The sequence below is a fragment of the Python bivittatus genome, unplaced genomic scaffold, assembly GCF_059951505.1.
Source record: "Python bivittatus isolate LINGU-HERP-01145 unplaced genomic scaffold, Pbiv_v1 ctg000850_np1212, whole genome shotgun sequence".
Taxonomy (NCBI): domain Eukaryota; kingdom Metazoa; phylum Chordata; class Lepidosauria; order Squamata; family Pythonidae; genus Python; species Python bivittatus.
In genome coordinates this window covers 35,371,087-35,388,670 of record NW_028277112.1, presented here as the reverse complement: position 1 = coordinate 35,388,670, position 17,584 = coordinate 35,371,087, and the positions used below count along the sequence as shown (strand labels likewise).

The 17,584-nt window shown below is 35.9% G+C and overlaps 1 protein-coding gene across 3 annotated transcripts in view; it reads right to left on the bottom strand.

Moving 5' to 3' along the window:
* The window catches only part of KIF27 (kinesin family member 27), a 46,954-nt gene that overhangs the window by 24,279 nt on the left and 5,091 nt on the right, over positions 1 to 17,584 (bottom strand). For 2 of the 3 annotated variants that reach the window (XM_025169032.2, XM_025169034.2), the window contains exons 3-9: positions 16,951 to 17,355; positions 13,453 to 13,653; positions 11,454 to 12,424; positions 6,338 to 6,481; positions 5,874 to 6,065; positions 5,388 to 5,563; positions 965 to 1,095 (exon numbers count right to left, since the gene is read on the bottom strand). In XM_025169032.2, the coding sequence (XP_025024800.1) occupies positions 965 to 1,095; positions 5,388 to 5,563; positions 5,874 to 6,065; positions 6,338 to 6,481; positions 11,454 to 12,424; positions 13,453 to 13,653; positions 16,951 to 17,248 (2,113 nt within the window). In that variant the 5' untranslated portion in view covers positions 17,249 to 17,355. The remainder of the gene's footprint in view (positions 1 to 964; positions 1,096 to 5,387; positions 5,564 to 5,873; positions 6,066 to 6,337; positions 6,482 to 11,453; positions 12,425 to 13,452; positions 13,654 to 16,950; positions 17,356 to 17,584) is intronic. The other variant, XM_025169033.2, reaches the window with a different exon arrangement.

The following is a 17,584-nucleotide window of genomic DNA, read 5'->3' as shown; positions in this document are numbered from 1 at the left end:
GGAGGCCCTGGAAAAGATACAATTGGTCGGAGTGGTATGTCAGGCTTGTGTATTTTTAGTCGTCCATAGAAGCATGGGAGGATGGGTCCACTGCTTTTCATCTGCCACTGTTCTTCCTTTGTGATCTGGCCTTTCTTAGCTGGTCATTGAGTGTTCTCTTGATTAGGTTGTTTAGTTTCTGTATTGTGTAATTGCACAACACATGGACAGACTCAACCACAGTTTTAACTGGGAAACTGTCAGCATTTTAGACCAAGCCAAATCCAAATATGCAAGAGAATTCTTGGAAGCCTGGTATTCAGACAAGGCAGCCATTACCAGACACATACAGATTAACAGCATCTACATACTATTCAAAAGAGACAAAAGACCAGAAGATCGCCTCACCAGCATTCAATCACCAGCAAATCTCCAGCAATCATCACCCAGATAAGCAAATGTCACCACCAGGCACACAATCAAACAGTCAACAGATGCTAATCAATGAACTACCAGATGAGCAAAACAGAACCCTCACCCCCACCAGCACTGGCAAAGCAGGCCACAGCAGATAAATAGAGAGCAAACCTCATCCCATTTTAGCACTGAAGATGTTACCTAGCTGGGTAATGAAACGTTTGCAAGAAAAGAACCAAGCTCAGAGAACCCCAAGGACTCCATACATTAATGTGTTTTTAAATTTTTACTGACATCTTATTATGTTATTATATGTTTGAATGCACTGCTAGTGTTTCTTAAGCAATTGTTTGCTTAAAACATTTTTAATTGAAAGGCAGAATATATCAAAATATTAAGGAGCATATATGTGTTTTCTATGAAACTTAATGTTAGTATTATAGCACAAATGTCATGCTCACTGACTAATTATGCATTACTTTGAATACAAGTCCATATTTTCAGAATCCAATTCCCATATTGTTCTTTGGACCACATAAGACACGATAATAATTGTATATCAGTTTACCTTTATCTGTAACAGCTTCTGTTGGTGAAATGTTTCCAATTTGTGAACTGGCATTCTGTTGTACCTCTTTTCCTTCAATTATACAGCTGGAAGGAGCCTGTTTCCGTGTCCATGTACGGTTTAAGGAGCGTCTAAGTAAAAATTAAAGCAGACATTTTTTTTTTATTTTTAAGACATAAATACAGTTTGAGATCACAAGTGAATTAATTGTAAGCATTTTTGCAGTGAGGGAATGTTTTATGAACAAAACAGCACTATAAGGATTGCTGTTAAATAAAAATGTGATAACAAACTGTATTTCCTTTTGACACAGTTGCTATCTTGTTTATTGAAGAATTCAAAGATGCAGGTTTACAAGGACCATCACATATTATAGAAATACAACTTCCTATTAGCTATTTCAGTACTAAAGTAAAATGTAGTTTAGGCGGAGCTATCCTTGAAAACTATCCAAAAATTGCAACTGGGGTATAATGTCATAGCTGGGCTACTAACTGATGTAGGGGACGGGATCATAAAATCCTGTACTGAAAGATCTGCAATGTTTGCTAGTTGCCTCCTAAGCAAAATTTGAAGCCCTGGCATTTATCTTTAAAACTGTAGCTAGCTTAGAACCTGACTATCTGAGGGACCACCTCTATTAACCTCCTGTTACTTAGATCAGCAGAAGAGGGCCCTTTGAGGCCCCTCCACCAGAAGCTATATAAAACACTGACTGTTGGTTCAGCTTCTTACTGCCTACTATAACATTAACATGTAATTTTTGTTTCAAATTCAAATATATTTTCTTTTTTAAAATAACTGTTATTGAAGTTTAGAAATACAAAGATAAAAAACTTACAAACTAAGAAAATATAAAAAAGAAAAAAAGAATAAAAGTGCAGAGAAAAAGAGAAAAAATAATAAAGAAAAAAGATATACAGTGGGGCAAAAAAGTATTTAGTCAGCCACCAATTGTGCAAGTTCTCTCACTTAAAAAGATGAGAGAGGCCTGTAATTTTCATCATAGGTATACCTCAACTATGAGAGACAAAATGAGAAAAAAAATCCAGAAAATCACATTGTCTGATTTTTAAAGAATTTATTTGCAAATCATGGTGGAAAATAAGTATTTGGTCACCTACAAACAAGCAAGATGTCTGGCTCTCACAGACCTGTAACTACTTCTTTAAGAGGCTCCTCTGTCCTCCACTCGTTACCTGTAGTAATGGCACCTGTTTGACCTTGTTATCAGTATAAAAGACACCTGTCCACAACCTCAAACAGTCACACTCCAAACTTCACTATGGCCAAGACCAAAGAGCTGTTGAAGGACACCAGAAACAAAATTGTAGACCTGCACCAGGCTGGGAAGACTGAATCTGCAATAGGCAAGCAGCTTGGTGTGAAGAAATCAACTGTGGGAGCAATAATTAGAAAATGGAAGACATACAAGACCACTGATAATCTCCCTTGATCTGGGGCTCCACACAAGATCTCACCCCGTGGGGTCAAAATGGTCACAAGAACGGTGAGCAAAAATCCCAGAACCACACAGGGGGACCTAGTGAATGACCTGCAGAGAGCTGGGACCAAAGTAACAAAGGCTACCATCAGTAACACACTATGCTGCCAGGGACTCAAATCCTGCAGTGCCAGACGTGTCCCCCTGCTTAAGCCAGTACATGTCCGGGCCCGTCTGAAGTTTGCTAGAGACCATTTGGATGATCCAGAAAAGGATTGGGAGAATGTCATATGGTCAGATGAAACCAAAGTAGAACGTTTTGATCTAAACTCAACTCGTCGTGTTTGGAGGAGAGAGAATGCTGAGTTGCATCCAAAGAACACCATACCTACTGTGAAGCATGGGGGTGGAAACATCATGCTTTGGGGCTGTTTTTCTGCAAAGGGACCAGGACGACTGATCCGTGTAAAGGAAAGAATGAATGGGGCCATGTATCGTGAGATTTTGAGTGAACACCTCCTTCCATCAGCAAGGGCACTGAAGATGAAACGTGGCTGGGTCTTTCAGAATAACAATGATCCCAAACACACCGCCCGGGCAACGAAGGAGTGGCTTCGTAAGAAGCATTTCAAGGTCCTGGAGTGGCCTAGCCAGTCTCCAGATCTCAACCCCATGGAAAACCTTTGGAGGGAGTTGAAAGTCCGTGTTGCCCAGCGACAGCCCCAAAACATCACTGCTCTAGAGGAGATCTGCATGGAGGAATGGGCCAAAATACCAGCAACAATGTGTGAAAACCTTGTGAAGACTTACAGAAAACGTTTGACCTCTGTCATTGCCAACAAAGGATATATAACAAAGTATTGAGATGAACTTTGGATATTGACCAAATATTTATTTTCAGCCATGATTTGCAAATAAATTCTTTAAAAATCAGACAATGTGATTTTCTGGATTTTTTTTCTCATTTTGTCTCTCATAGTTGAGGTATACCTATGATGAAAATTACAGGCCTCTCTCATCTTTTTAAGTGGGAGAACTTGTACAATTGGTGGCTGACTAAATACTTTTTTGCCCCACTGTATAAAGAAAAAAAGAAATGACTTCCCCCTCCATCAAGACAAGTACAATCAATTTCAGTAACTTATCACCTTCTCTGATATTTCAGCAAAAGATCTCTTCTTCCCATATCTCATCTCTTATCAATAAACAAATTATAAAGCCTCATCATTCAGTCCTAATCAGCAAAAGTCCATTAAGAATTACCAGAAAAAATAACATACATATTTTAACCTTAATAAATCAGTTTTATATTCCTTTACTTTACTTTTAACACAGTAACTTATCACTTTCTCTAAAAACAGAGCAAAAAAAAATCTTCTTCCCGTCTCTTATCTATAAACAAATCCTTAAAGCCTCATCATTTGGTCCTAGTTTAAAAAAAAAAAAAAGTCCATTAAAAGCTACCAGAAACAGCATACACACACACACACATTAACCTTGACCAAATAAATCCACTCTTAATCAAATAAGCCAACTTTGTATTCCTTTACTTTTAACATCATAACTTATGGTGTTTTAGCTTTCTCTACAAATACAACAAAAAAATCTTTTCTTCCCATATATTACCTATAAACAAATCTTTAAAATCTCGTAATTCAGTCCTAGAGGAGAAAAATCCATTAAAAGCTACTAGAAAGAAGATCATATATATTTTAACCTTGATCAAATAAGCCAACTTTATATTCCTTCTTTTTGCTTTTAAAAATCTTGATGTTTATTCCCCTTAAATAGTGTCCCAAAAGCTGATTTCTTTTTGTTTTCTCTTTGTCTCTTCTCAGGAACTCCTTCTGAGTGTAACATGTCTCTTTGTAAGTCCAAGATAAGAAAGTTGTCCAAGTCACTCTTCTGGTTTATTATTTGTGTGTCCTTTTTAGTTATTAAGATATCAGTTGGTTTCATTCGTAAATCCAATGTAACGTCTTTTTCCATATTATTCTTATAACTTGTCATTTTTAAATCCAAATCCAAAACAGCCAGATTCTCAGTCGTATCCTCTTCTATCTCCTCTTTTAAACCCATTTTTATGGTAGCAGACAATCTTAAGAGAAATTTCTGAGTGCACTGTTCCCAAATATCCTTAAATTTTCCAAAGTTAGAATATTTTTCTCCATTCTGTCTCTTCTCCTTTAATTATAATCTTTAGTTCTTTCTGTTTGCATCTAGTGTCCAGCCTTCAAAGTCTTCTCTTATCATGTTTTTCTCTAATCCACAACATTTTCCCATGGGAAGATTTCTTACATTTAGATTCAAAATCTTCATATATTTTAATAGGATTTTAGACAATTCATGGGAAGGATTCTTATAATTAAATTCAAAATCTTATTTCCAATCCATCTGGTCCTTTAATCTATCTATAACTTTCCAAAATCAATGTTCTAATCACCCTTTTGCTATTTATTTCAAAATAAAAAAAAAATTAAGTCCTTAAACTTACATGAAGCTTCTTTCACTGAGGATTGAAGGCGAACCATCCGGTGTGATGAAACTTGTTGTTCTGAAGGTTCTTAATATGCAAAAATCAGTTAACAAACAATTTCCAGAAGTGATTAAGAAAGGAAGTGGGCAAAGCCAGCGTCCGTCTGGAGGCTCCAAAACACGGCTTGGGCAAAGCTGACTTTCCCTCAGTTCCCAGAGCTTTAAAACCTGCCAGAGACCACCATTTTTCAGTTTCCTCGTGGGGAGCCTCTGTATGGAATGCTTGTGGGCGATCCCAAGTCCTCCCCTTTATCTGGAGAGGAATTTCGGGATGCCAATCCATTTGCTGGCTCCTCATTCTGCCGTGGTCGCTGGCTCCACTTCAGTCTGCCATTGCTTTCCCAGAAGTCATCTTCAAACATATTTTCATAGCATAACAGATATACACACATTAAATATCACAAGCCCTAGGTATCATATTGGCCATATTTGATCAAAACATACCTAAATGTGAGTCTCCTTCTATTCTTGGCATTTTTTTCATCTTCATCACTGTGATCAGAAAAGCAATAATGAAGAACTTCATCTTGCTCTTCTATGTGATCCAACATGATCTGATTACGGGTTTGAAATCCAGCTATAACTTTGCTTAGGGAATACATCGGAGGGCTTGTGTGTACCTTTTAAAGAAGTTAAAAAAATGTAAAATGTAAAATATTTTTATCCAGGTTTTCTATTTAAAAATTACTCACAGTGGATAAAGTATGGCAAAATAACTTTATAGGGAGCAAATCCCCATTTACTAGAAGAAGGTTAAGATGGATTATTGTGTTTACCTCTTTGCTTGTCCTGATAATCAGAGCTATATTAGTTGCTAATTTTTGTTTGTTTATTTGTCAGATTTAGGAGGTTGCTCAACTCTGTAACGACTGGTCAGTATACAAGATTAAAAACAGTAAGAACAATAAAAGAAAAGAACATAATATCTACCTTTCGAGAATCCAATCCTACTGGTATGTTATTGGACAGCATCAAACTTTTAGTTAATGGGACACTATAAGGCCTTTTAGCTGATATTACAGCAGCTGGTCCATCTCCAGAAGCACCAGACACTTTTGCCATTTTCTCTAACTTGTCATTTAGCTGGTTAATTGTAAGTCGTTGCTCTACCATTTTTTCATTCTTGGAATGAAACAAAATTGCATTTATTAAACTTTACACAATTGCAAAACTGAAATAAATAAACCCACTGAAATTTGGATTCAACTTAATTAAATCTAAAATTGTAATCTTATATATACTTACATGGGAATAAATCTTGATGATTATAATATTCTCAAGCTATATTTATGGTTGCAGTATTTTTTTTTTGTTCTTGCCCTTCTTATTAAGATATTATATATAAGATCGATGTAATTGTATATATATTTCCTAAGTAACTGGCAGTAAATTACCTGTAATCTATTTGTGTCCTGTGCCTCCTTCAGTGATTCCAGATATTCACGATTTTCCTGTATCAGCTTTTGTATCTGATCTTGCAATATTTTTATTTCCAGTTCTTTTTCACTGAAGACTTCTGCATCTGTTGCAAGAGCCTGCTAGGTAATAAAGGGAGAGTAGGATAAATGACAGAACATATGAAATGGAAAGTTCTCTGAACTGCATAGTGAGGTTTTGTTGCAATTCCACTAATTCTACTAGTATTGCATTAATTATATATGTTTTATTTATATAACTCTAGTATGCAAAAATTATAAACACATATTGTCCCAAACAATTAAGTGTATTTAATTTAAATCTAGCACAGAAGTTAGTTAAAAAGTCTTTGTCACTATTTACATTTTGATTCTTTAGGAAAAAATATGTGTAGTAATAGTACCCTGTTCTTTCCTTAAAATAATTCCTGCAAAATAATAAAGTTCCTTCCAAAAACATTGCTCACATTTTATGTATGATTTGAGATGGGATAGCTACAACGAGAATAGATTACCATGATTGGAAAGGAAAGTTAATTCTACCTTGTAGATGGTGTGTCTATTATTAATACGTGTTATTCAGAAAGTTACTAATGGAAAAGTTCCTCTTTCATCTTACATAATATTCTTATTGAATATCTTTCCCTGCAGGAGCAGAACTGAGGAGAATTACAGTCTATTTTCTTCTGTCACTACAATGCTCAAACTGACCTGTACATCTGTCATCTGGCAACAGGCAAATAGAAGGCAAAATGGAAAAAGTAAAAGTAAATAAATAGCTTGAAGAACAATTAATTTTTTTACCCGATTTAATTACTTTCAGTAATCATAATTTACTTGGCTAAATCTAAATTAAGAGGAGCTACAGCTAAATCTAATTTATATCAACACCATTCAAGTTACAAGTTAGAATAGAAGAAATGTATGCCTTATCTGAGACCATATTTAATGGGTTCCCTGTTTCAATAATCTGTGAAATGGCTTGGAAAGAAATGGACAACCATGCAATATTCAAGACACTGGTGAAGGCTAGACTTGCTTTGACACCTGAAAATTCTTGAATAACTTCAGATCTCTATGGTGAAAGGCACATGATTCCTATCACATCTTTGCTTACAAAATGAGCACAGCCTGCAAGACTTGGAGCAAATTGGCAGGAATCAACACAATCAAGGAAGTTAAAAAAAATGGATTGAACTGGAACAGCTCAAGCCTAACTTCCTGATCAGATCTGATCAAGATCACCAAAGGAGATCAAAGGCTGTAGAAGCATAGAGAAATGGCCCAGCAGGGGGTGAAATCCAGATCTCTGAGGCCAATGGAGACATACTGTATTACCACTCCAAGATATTCATGAAATGTCAGGAAATCTGACCAGGCAGAGCTATCCAAGGAGCAACATCAAAAGCAACACATTAACTGTCAGATACTGAACATGTCAACTTACATCCAATCCATCAATGGAAGGACAAGTGTGTTATTTGGGAAAGTCCTAGCACAGCACATATGGGAGATCCTAAGGAGAGAAGGACTAGGAATCAATTAAGATGGACCTCCTGATCCTGACAGCAAGGGTTTGCCCAGAGCCTCCCTTGGAAACCAAGGAACACACCTATAGGTCATGCAATGGAAACAGAGATACCAAGTATAGACTGGGGCTCCAAGAGTAACAATGAAGTAGAAGGCAAGATACCTCAGAAAGCAGAGCCCACTGAGATGCCTGGAATAGTCCTTAAGATGGCAAAAAGGAGTTCAGGAGAGAGCAAGAGGAGGATCAGATTTGTCCAAGATCCAAGAAAAGGTAGAGCGCAACCACCCATTAAACAAATTTCAGAACCCAAGATTTATTCTAAGAAAAGGACTGCTGTGTTGGGAATATCTTTCACAAGAATACAAGAAAAGGTACAAAATCCAGTGAGAATTATGCCCTGCAATTTTTCTCTCATCTTATAGTTGGCACATGATCACCCAAATGGACATATAGATATAGGAGAACTAAAGAAAACATTCAGCAAAATACTTATTATATTAGTTTGGCAGAGATATAACTGACTATGTAATATTTTCTATGGTGTGGGGAACAGCAAGGAAAGGGTGTGGATGTTGTTTCAAACCTTCCTTTCATAGTTCCTTTTGCAGAGTGACAACAGACATCTTCAGGTCTATCCAACCCAAGACAGCTCAGGGGAAGCAGTATGCACAAACTCTTGTGGACTATGTAAGTCACTGACCCAAGGCAATAGCTCTGGTTTGATTCTAATTAAGTCAGGGCTTAATTGACATTTTTGCCAAGATAGATGAAACAACTATCTTCTTATCAGAGGTGATAGAGAAGTTACAGCTACCCATGAGGTGAAGCACCTCACAACAGTCATCCACTGTCACCATACACATGACCTTGTAGACTAATTCAATGAAAATTTGGGTGCCACATTAAAAAATTAATTCAACAACTGGAATTTGGTGTTATTATAGCTATATGTACAACATATGTACATAGCTGCATGTACAGCATACAGTTCTATATCACACCCTAGTTCAGGATTTTCCTTTTTCAGGCTTGTGTGGAGGTAGGATGACAGACGGCTGCTGGAGCTGATTAGTTATCTGTGAGAAGGAGAATTGTTCAACGGTTGCTGAACAAGTGGATATAAGATGAGGACTATCTATACATGTCAAAAATAGATGTTGGAATCAGGAAATGGGGTACTGATTTTCAGGCTAGTGTGCTCTGCAAGACCCAAGCAGTCTGGCAGGATTTGTATCACATTAAAGAGAAAGTGAAATTGCTACACCATGTTATAGAGTTCCGAGGAACCAGACTGGAATCTAGAATGCACCATATGAATACTTAAACCCTATCACTCCAGGGAATCTATGGTGTATAACATCACCAGGGATCTGGCTGAGCATAGGAGTTCCTGGTGAAATATATTTGAGAGTTTGCCATGCCAACATTACCATTCTTAGTCATATCCTTCCTAAATGTAGCATTACAGGTAGTCCTGTCAGGCCTAGCCCAAGGAACTCCAAGAGACAGTGCAAATTCAGTCCAGTTATGTTTATTAGCTACAATCTCTAACAAGAATCTTCCCAGACTGAAACCCCAGATCCCAAAGTCAGCCAGCCACAACAGTGTGAATTCCTCAGGGAGGTGTCAGTCTCATCCTCTTGTTCCTCCCATGCTCTTCTGGGGAGCTAAGAAAATGTTTATCTCCCTGAGCCTGGCCTTCATAGTTTCATTCCATCACAAGTCCCCAGTTTAAGAACGAGTTCCGTTCCAAGGTCTGTCCTTAAGTCGAATCTATATGTAAGCCAGAACAGTATTATTGTATAATACTGTATAAGTAGTACTGCGTATGTAACTCGAATCACTGTGTATTTAACTCAAATTTTGCTACAATAGGCTCCATTCTTAACTATGGGTCATCCTTAAACCGAGCGTTCTTAACCTGGGAACTACCTGTATATGCTAATGATAAAGATGATTTTGGCCATTAAGCCACAAGCGCATCCAGTAAAACCCAAGTATGTTCATGTTATTCTGTGCAAGCCAGAATCTCTGATCTATAGACTATCTTGCAGGCTCTCATACATCCTAACCTAGAGACACATGTAGTTTTCTGACACACAGTCAAATCTGTATTAATAAGGAAAAAAGAGCAAAGCAGCTTTAACAGAATTTACTTATTAGAAGCAATTACTATTGATGATCAAGACATACATTTCCTGTTTCCTACAAGTAGTATCACACACATGTAATAAGAAAGAATTTCATATAAGAGTGCATTAAATTCAGTGTTGTGCAAATGGATGGCAAAAGTACTGAATTACTAAAATCCAGAGCCTTGCATAGGAAATACAAAATTCTAGATTTGAGGGACTTCCTTACTTTTACTAGAAACTTTTAAACAAAGTTCACAATGCTCATTGGGTTCCCCTGATTATACATAGTGGCATTTCAGAAGCTTAAAAAAAGGGGGGGGGGGAAGACCTGTCATGTAATTGTCCCTTCTGCTAATATAATTTAGGATTCACCCATAACTATTTCAAGCTTATGTCCCATTAAAATCACCCAATAATTTAATTAAGGTACAGAATATTACTTCCACTAAGCTAGCTCTGATAAGCAGGTTATGGAAATAAAAACTATTTTTTAACCCAAAGGGCACTATTTGTTCATAATTAACATTACTAAATGAAGAAAATCATATATCTGGATGTTGGATTTACCATGCTTATGACACAACCAATGTACATATAATTTATAAAAGATCCCTAATAGAACTAATGTTATAAAATTCTCCAGAAATAATGTTATTTGTAATTTTTATATACTATATTATAGCCTCCCAAATCTGGTGTTCCTCAGATATGTTGGTGAAGACTGGTAAATAACTTATAAAATAAGTTATTGATTTTTATCTAATGTTTATAATCACAATATTCAGTGATCATTTCTGTAACAGCTACACTCATTGATGACAACTTAAATGTAACTTAACCATTTTAGAACAGGGGGAAAGAGGCAAGAGACAGAAGACTTGCAAACCAAGGAACTATATAGAGAAATAAGAGTCAAGCTGAAATGAAAATGAATGAAATTACTCTAGGTAACCAAGAGAAAGATAAGAACACTGAAGTCTTTAAGAGAACACCTCATTGTCTGTGAGCTAAAAAAAAATAGCAAAAAATTACAAAAGATCTGTGATAGGAAAAGCAGCTAGAGGAGTTCCAACATACTAAACTGAAATACTTCTCAGGCTGGGGTGAACTGCCAAAGCTCTGACCTCTGAAGGAAATCCATCATTCCCTGAGGGAAGAACTCTTCTGCTGTATTAATGATTATCTATGGAACCGTTTCCAAATAAAAATTAATCTCTTTAATAACACTGAGTTGTACTAAACTGAGGTACTGTTATCATGCTTGGTTGTCTAATATGCTTCTCAAATTATCTTGTAGCACTGATCATGCTGGCATGTTGGAATAGGGAGGTAAAGTAAACTCAGTTGAACAAAGCTCTGCGTTAATGTGCACACAACACTTCTGTATACAATCTTTTATTGGCCTGTATATTAAATGTACAGTAAGTACCTGATATTTCTTCAGCTCTCTCTTCAGCTGGAGAATCGTGATATGATATGGTCCTTCTTGGTCAGCTACTGTTCCATTGTTCACCTGGGGAACAGATGCCTCTCTCCTAAGTTCCTGAGCCACATGGATCCATTCTTGCAGTTTTTCAAGTTGATTTTTTGATAGGCTAGCAATGTTTTTTAAATCAACAAGAAATAAATAGGCTTCTTCTATGCAATTTCGCAAGTTAAAACTTTCGATTTGAAACTGAGCAAGCTGCTGTTCAAGACAACGGATTCTGTTTTTGTCTTGGCATAAATCCTGCGTTCCTTGACTACCAGAGGACTGTCCATTAATTTGTTGGTTTTGCAAGGCTTCCCGAAGCAACTTGATTGCAAGCTCCATTTCATCTATACGATCCCAGTCTGGGTTATAGTTGACAATAGGTTTATTCCTAATATTTTTTGCTCTATTAGCATACTTGATGGAATTTAATGATTCATCAAAATCAGAAGAAGATGGACTAATACATGTTATCATGACAGTCTTTGCATTGCCTCCTAAAGAGTCTTTAAGAATGCGTGTGATTTTAGCATCCCTGTACGGAATGTGTGCATTTTTTCTCTTTGGGTCTCCAAGAGCACTTATCACATTTCCCAGAGCTAGTAAACCACTGTTGATCTGAATTGATTCTTTGAATCTTTCTCCAGTGTTGCCAGTTTTTGTAACTCTTTCTGATCCAGCAAGATCCACAAAGTGGAATTTAGAAGCAATCAACTGTCCTGAACTTTGGGATGAATTTTGTGCACAGTCTGTGTCCTTCTGCAGAGGCTGTTGTTGTTGACAAATACTGATGGTAAAAACAGCATGGGATCGGCTGGAATGCTCATTCATTTGTGTTGTCCCTGTATGTCTAGCAGCATTCCCTGTTTCCAACAGGCTCATCACTTCTTCTACACTTTCCACTTGGCAATCTTTGGCACCAACAATTACTTAAAAAATAAAGGTTATAAATATAGCATTTTCAGAAAAATTCAGATTAAGTTTTTAAAAATATATAGGTAATCAAGCTATTTTTTAAGCAAGAAAGAATTAACACAAAATCCAATATTATAAAAAAAAGCAACCATGGGTGTCTGCACAAATGAAGCTTTCATCAAAATGACAAAATATATGTTGTGATATCACAGCACAAGTTCTGCCCCTTACATACTTGTATTTGAGAATATTCGTATATAGTATAACATACATATATTTGTAGATTACAAAGGTAATAGTTCAGTGGTAGAACAAATGCTTTGCAAGCAAAAGGTTCCACTCAATGTCTGCTACCTTAGGTAGAACTGGAAAGAAACCTGTCTGAAATCCTGGAAAGGTACTGCCTGTCAGCGTAAACACTGAGCCTGACAGACTGGTGATCTCACTTAGTGTAAGTTAGTTTCTTATAATATTTTTAGCTATATTAAATTGCACAAAAAGTGGTTGCAAAATCAATAGAAGATAAAGTAGGGGAAACTCTTGGATAAACCGGTACATGTATATATCTGTATGAAAATTTCAAATTTTATGATGATCCACTATGCCTCTGAGTGAGACAGAAGATGGAAGGAAATTTTAAATGGAGAAAAAAAAATACTCGTAAGATATAGCACTGCAATGGACATTTGAAAACAGTGCATGCATTGTTATTCTAGAGATACTCAGGTATTTAAAGGCCTTTCCTGATTTTGGATGTCTGTTTAAAGCAGAACAATGCAAAAACATTAACTTTGCTAAAAGGAGCTTTTTTAGTGATTTAAATGATGGGAAAACATTGACAAAGATTATTAAAGCATCACATTTAAAGTACAAAGTACTTTGTATCAAAATGAAAGTTATATTTCTCCTGAATAATTCAACTTTAATAATATAAACTTACCATCTTAGAAGTATATCTGTTGAGAATATGAACATACAATTATTTTAAAAATGCTTCAAAATTATTAGCAAATAAAAACTTAATTGAAATTTATATTTCTACCTGTATTACCCTTTTCATCTTCTCTAATATGCAAATCTTTCATAGAGGTCTCTAGTTCCAGGAGATCTCTGAGTTCTTCTTTATAAACTTCTATGTACGAAACTTTCACTGTAAAATCAGTATTATGGTTTTCAGAAATAATCTGAAATATTTCTTGAATTGCCCGTGGAATTATACCTCTCTCTTCTTCTGCAACCGATGCTAAAATGAAAAGAATTTAATCCAAGCGCAGAACTAAAATCTGCAGACTCCAAAAACATCATATTAATACTGAAAAGCTAAAAGAAATCTGAATGCCTTTTAGTTCAATAAGCTATGAATATGAGACATTCAGTTCTGTCAGGGTCATATAAATCAGTCATACCATCAGAGATAAAAATATAGGAAAAGAACAACTAAGTAAAAGCCAAACAAGCATAGGATAATATTCAATGTCACACTGGTGGAAGAAAGTTTAGAGAAGCCCACTTTCTCTCCTCCTCCTCCTTCTGATAGTTCCCAGAACACCATAAACACTTCAGAAGGTTGGGATGGGGAGCTCTGGACTATGGTGGATCTGTGGTAGGGGGAATTGAGGGAGAAGATGTCTCTTCCCACTGGGGAGGATTCTCCCCTTCTCCCTCAGTCCCTGTCAAAGAGTCCCAGCAGAAATGTACTTCAACTCCAGTGTGACATTGGTTACCACTCATAGTGTTCTGGTCACTTGTAAGTTTTAAGGAAGTACATTCACAAGGAAAATGTTATCACCAGTATAATCCAAGCAAAATTTAAAAATAACACTGTAATTCCTTTTATCTATCTACTACTTTATCTAATATATGTAAAAAAAAAAAGGTACAAAAAACATGTAGAATACACATTAATGTTGGTGGCCCCTTTTTCTTCAGCATGTGCATCAGCTGGCATGAATATTCATCATAACCAAAATATTAGCACTCTTAAGCAAAACTTTATGTATTCTAGAAGCAAAATGCCAATAAATACAGTCTAAATATATTCTAGTTAGAAGTAAAAACAATAAAAGTAGATGAGGAAGATAGCAGGTGCTCTACCTCCATAGTCCTCTGTCTTGACTACCAGCTTTCATGTATTCAGAAGAATTGATAATAGGTCTACTTAGATAAAACTGTTTAGGATAGGATTCACATATTGCATTGAGCTATAATGTGGCTTGTTTTGATTCATGTTTTGCAAATTGTAGTTTATTCAATGAAACAAAGCATGATGTGCAATTCTTATTCTGATTGAAAAGAGCTCCGATTTCATATTATTTTGTGAGGGTTTTTTTAATAATTTATTTATTAGAACGCAAAGGAACAGAATAAATAACTACATAAAAGAAAAAAGGACACATGGTGGATAAGAATAAAATATCAGTAAATAAACAAAAAGTATAATTATCATAATATTTAAAATTAATTAATTAAATGTACAGAACTAAGTTCATTATGTTGTCTTAAGAATTAACTATAAAGCTATAAACATATTTATTGATACCACTATTTGTCTTTGTTCCAAAGATAGATGCACATAACCATGTAAAGGGAAAAGAAAAAGGGAAAAGAGGAAAAAGGATTGTAAAGAGCTCTGACTTCACATCATTTAGTAAATATATCAAATTAATTAAGCACCCTACATTAAAAATTTTACACTAAAAAGCCACATGCAGTTATGCATTTGGAAATGGGGCTATGCTAAATCATGGTTCAGATTAGCAGTATTTAATTTGACATGTTATCTTTGACATTTCTTCAATAAAATACAGTGGTACCTTGGTTCACGAACGCTTCTGTTCACAAACAATTCGGTTCACAAACAGGTCCGTTCGCAAAATTTTGCCTCCATTCGCGAATGCCGGATCAGGTTACGAACAGAATCGGCGGCCATTTTCCCTCCCGTGACACATGGTCGCAGCTTCCTGTAGGGAGGGGAACTCTCCCTCCAAGCAATATCCGCCTCCCCACCCGTCTTCCTGTCCTCCACGCCAGAAGTCGCGTCGAGCAAGGTTAGCTTTCTCTCTCTTCGTGCTGTACTTTGTGTCATATTTTTGCGGTTTAAAAAAAATATATATGGTTCAGAACGGATTAACCGTAATTACATTGAACCTTATGGGGAAATTAGATTCGGGACGCGATCAAAAATCGGGTCGTGACCAAATTCGGAGGGGTCAGAACGGATTAACCGTATTTACATTGAACCTTATGGGAAAATTTGATTCAATTCACGAACAATTCAGTGTGCGACCAGAGTCACGGAATGAATTAAGTTCATGAACCAAGGTACCACTGTATATAAATTATGACAATTTATCACCTTGTTGGTGTCCACATTCATATCTGGCACTACAAATGTAGCAAGAAATAGGGGGAAAACGCTACGGCAGAGTTTAAGATAACTTGAGACACTAATAATACCTCCTTTTGACCCTCCGTACTCACCAGTATGGCTTGTGTTTCGGTTTTTGATATACATCCTGTGACATCAGCACATGATGAGTATATAAAGGAGAATATAGGCATCTCTTACTGAAATTCATATTACCTTCCACTGACTATATACAATTATACCTGCCTGCAGAATAGGCACTGTTACTGTCACTTGAAGCCTTTTTCCTGTCACTTGAAGCTTCCAACACTAGAGAGTAAGGAAGATGACCTTGACAAAGATATGCAGGAACTGCAAAAGGGGCTGAAGCATTTTTAAAGTCCAGAACAACAAGATAACATTCAGAAGCAGCTCAAGCAGATACATCTCTAATTCACTGAACTATAAGGAGGAGGAGGTACAGCATAGTCAGACTTGCAAGGTTCTTTTATTATAACCAATCTCAATAAAAATAGTTTTAGCCTTTCTCTGGAGTTGATTTTCCTGGTCTGGTGTACCTATTGGGGTTAACATCTAGCCTAAATTTGCTCCAAGGATGGGGGGACCCTCCTTGTGGGAACAGAGAAGAGAGAAAGAGAAGAGAAACATAAGTGAAAAATATGTTCTCACAAGTTTGTATGGAATCTCCAAGAGTGGACAGCATTGGAGAAATTTTTTTAATGTAATCAATACTCCAAAATGAGTATCTTGGCAAGAAAATGGCATTTGACAGAAATGCTTTTTAGAAAAATAAAGGATTACTCTCAAAATACATAGTGTAACTAGTATTCTGATAGCATTTACAAAACAGTGTGACAGAAAACTAGAATCAAAATAATATGTCATATTACCTATAATACTTTTATTATTTTTTGTTCCTTCAAGTTAAAATACTTCAAAGCGATAGTAGTATGGAAATGTTAGGCAGACTGTTGTAATTTTCATGTTGCATATTAAGCTATTTTAAATGAAAATAACCCAAACTTTAGTCCCACCCTGTTCTAAAAATAAGAGTCAGGGACAGCAATTATCTTATCAGTAAACATTCAGTTTGTGAAAAGATTGTTCTGATTATTACTTTTGCAATAATTCTAGCATATATTTAAATAATAACAGAAACTTTTCAGAACATACCAATGTGACCTCCTCCAATAGTATAAGTCTTTCCAGAGCCTGTCTGTCCATAGGCAAAAACTGTAGCATTATATCCTTCTATCAGAGATGCCACCAATGGCTTAATACATGTTGTATACACTTCATCTTGGGTTGAATGCTTGCCAAAAACAAAATCAAAAGTGAAGACACGGTCCTTTCCAATAATAATTTGCTGAGTATTTGAGATTAATCTCACACATACTTGATGATTGTGAAGTATTTCTTTTGAGAGTAAAGGTCTTATTCTTACTGCCACTTTAACTGGAATCTCTTCCATTGTAACTTATATGAGCACATGCATTTGTTATTTTAATATATACAACTTTCCTTTAATCCTTTCTTCATACTATTTTCAGTCTTCTACATTTGACGGTAAAGGATATTCTAAAGGAAGCAAAAAATAACATTTTAGAGATTACTTTTGCTTGAAATAAAAAAAAAATGTTAATTTTAAGAAAATTTTGTTCTTAAGCCTAGTGTAAAACTGTTGTTATGGTCACATTCTTTCATTTCATAACTAGAAATAACTTGTTCTAGGTGCCTCAAGGCCATTAAAATATTTCTGCTCCACACTAATCAAATTTGAATGTCATTTTTTAAAACAATCACTATT